Source organism: Sinocyclocheilus anshuiensis, unplaced genomic scaffold (assembly GCF_001515605.1).
Source record: "Sinocyclocheilus anshuiensis isolate Anshui unplaced genomic scaffold, SAMN03320099.WGS_v1.1 scaffold701, whole genome shotgun sequence".
Taxonomy (NCBI): domain Eukaryota; kingdom Metazoa; phylum Chordata; class Actinopteri; order Cypriniformes; family Cyprinidae; genus Sinocyclocheilus; species Sinocyclocheilus anshuiensis.
This window is the reverse complement of record NW_015539895.1, coordinates 905,109-907,449: the sequence shown is the minus strand read 5'-3', so window position 1 is coordinate 907,449 and position 2,341 is coordinate 905,109. Positions and strand designations below refer to the sequence as shown.

Sequence of the window (2,341 nt, the reverse complement as noted above, 5' to 3'; positions counted from 1 at the left end):
CCCTCCCTCCCTCCCCACATTGTATCCCTAATGCGTTTCAGTTATTCTAAGATCTCAAATCAGATATAATACGGTGATCGCTGTTATCTAATTGGTTTGCTTTTTTTGGCATTCACTTGTGTTTATTTGGTTATTTTCTGTTCTTTTTTTTTTTTTGCCATATTTTGGCTATAACGGGTGCAGTAAGTCATCAGGCAGAGTGCAAACAGCATTTGTGTGGTGATAGCCAGAGGCCTTATTGCAAAGTTGACGAGGGATCTGCGCTTAAAGCGGCCCGAAGCTGGCAGCGCTTGTTAATTGGCCTGAAGACGCTGCTATTAGACGGAGCTGCTCTCAAGCACGAGCCTTTTAAATCTACAGCTCAAATTACACTTACTTTACAGTCTAGAAAAGTCACTGAAGGTGAAATAGCTCAACTGATCTGCAGGTCTGCAACAAAAGTGGGCATCTTTATAGCCGATTCCCATTTAACAGTTGTGCTTCTTTCTTTAATTGATTTTTTCTTTTCAATTTTAAGAGTTACTCGCATGTGGTGCCGTCTTTCAGTAAGATGTTGCCTATTTTGCCTTCTCATTTTCCCCCCTTTTCCAATGGTAGCTGGTAGGCCCCTCACCAAACTCAGTAACCGTGGTAACAATAGATACACACGCGGGCTATGGCGGCGAATGGTAAGTGGAGAGAGCCATCTGCCATTTCACGAACTCCGCGCTGATACCTCGTGACTGTTTTTTGACTTGATGTTGAGTTTCTTGATGCTGTTTTCTCTTGGTACGCGTTACTTGAGTGAACATTTAGCTTCCTGAGAGGCTCTGATTGGATTGAACTGAATCGTGCGCATCCTACTCAGATTCTGAACTCCATGATTATGTTAAATAATGCACCCTCTTTTTATATGCTTTGTTAGCTGTCCTTTCGGCTTGAATGATTTTCTTTTGTAATTATTCTTTTTTTTTTCCTTTCTGATTATTATTCTTGTGATGAAGCACAAGGCTCTTGGAGTGTTGAATGCTAAATGTTGCTTTGTTTTCCAACTGTACCTCAACTCTGAAAGTTTAGTGTATGTTGCGCAGTGCCAAACGTTTTTTTTTTTTTCTTTTTATTTCTACGTTTTCTTTCTTTTCTTTTAACCTAATCGTTCCCTCTCCACTGCATGCTGTCTCATATTTGATGCCTTTCATTTGTTGAGTGCATTTGTTTCTGTTTTTTTCCTCCATGTACTCCTTCAACTTGGTCATCTTTTGATGACGCATGCTGACGAGTCTTTTTATGATGAGACTTTTGCATATATTTTCTTTGCTTTATATGTCTTACCACTTTTCTTTAACTGTTTGTTATGATCTGTAATCATTTTGAAAATCTTCACTATAATGCATGCAATATGTGTTAAAGCAATATTTTCAATATTTACAGCTTTAGCTTCAGAATGTTTCTTGCTCACACACTTCTGTTTGTGCTCAGGTTAACAATGCAACAGCACGGGTAATGACGAATAAAAAGACCGTCAACCCTTATGCAAACGGTAAGAACAAGTTTCATTAATATTGTGAAACATCATACAGCTTTGTATTATGTTGTGATGGACTGATATATTGGCCAGTCCAGTGTCAGTTCAGACACAATACTGTGTTTTTTCAGTAAACATGTTTTGTATTTTATATTATATTAGGGATGCACCGATACCACTTTTTCCAGTACTCGCCCGATACCGATACTTTTATTTTTGGTACTTACCGATACCGAGTACCGATACTGAAATTTTTATTGCATTTGTAAATTTTTTAAATGTTGGGTACAGAAACCAAAAGAGTATGTATAATGTTAGTTGGTTAACTTCATTTATCAAATAGATACAGTCAAACCAAAATTTATTCAGACACCTTCAATATTTATCACATTATCACAGTTTATTCGCTATAGTTTAGAAAATGGTATTAAAATATGACAAGAACTCATATTTTAAACTGTGTTAAACTGTGTCAGAACAAATTCAGCTTGATAATGTTAGATAACTTTGATAGAAAGGTATGTAATGGATTATAATCAACCAAAATTATTCAGACAGCTGTTAGTATGACAGTATTTACACAACTATCAATACTTAGCTGGGTAACCCTTAGCCTTAGTCTCCTGGGCATGCTGTCACCCAGCTTCATGCAAACCTCAAATTCAATGTTTTTTCCCAGTCTCGGTCTGAATACTTTTTGGTCCCAAATTTGTATCAATTTTACTGGTAGTCCACTGTATGAAGAAATTTTGGGTATAATTTGTCACAGTTTACTTTATTTTGCTATCCTCACTTACATAAATTAACTATAGTGTCCTGCACCCACTAGTAAAAAAA

At 36.7% G+C, this 2,341-nt stretch overlaps 1 protein-coding gene across 5 annotated transcripts in view; it reads left to right on the top strand.

The window, feature by feature from the left end:
- Positions 1-2,341, top strand: part of LOC107685930 (RNA binding protein fox-1 homolog 1-like) — a 171,668-nt gene that overhangs the window by 139,206 nt on the left and 30,121 nt on the right. For all 5 annotated transcript variants that reach the window (XM_016482691.1, XM_016482692.1, XM_016482689.1 and 2 more), the window contains one exon: positions 1,459-1,519. In XM_016482691.1, the coding sequence (XP_016338177.1) occupies positions 1,459-1,519 (61 nt within the window). The remainder of the gene's footprint in view (positions 1-1,458; positions 1,520-2,341) is intronic.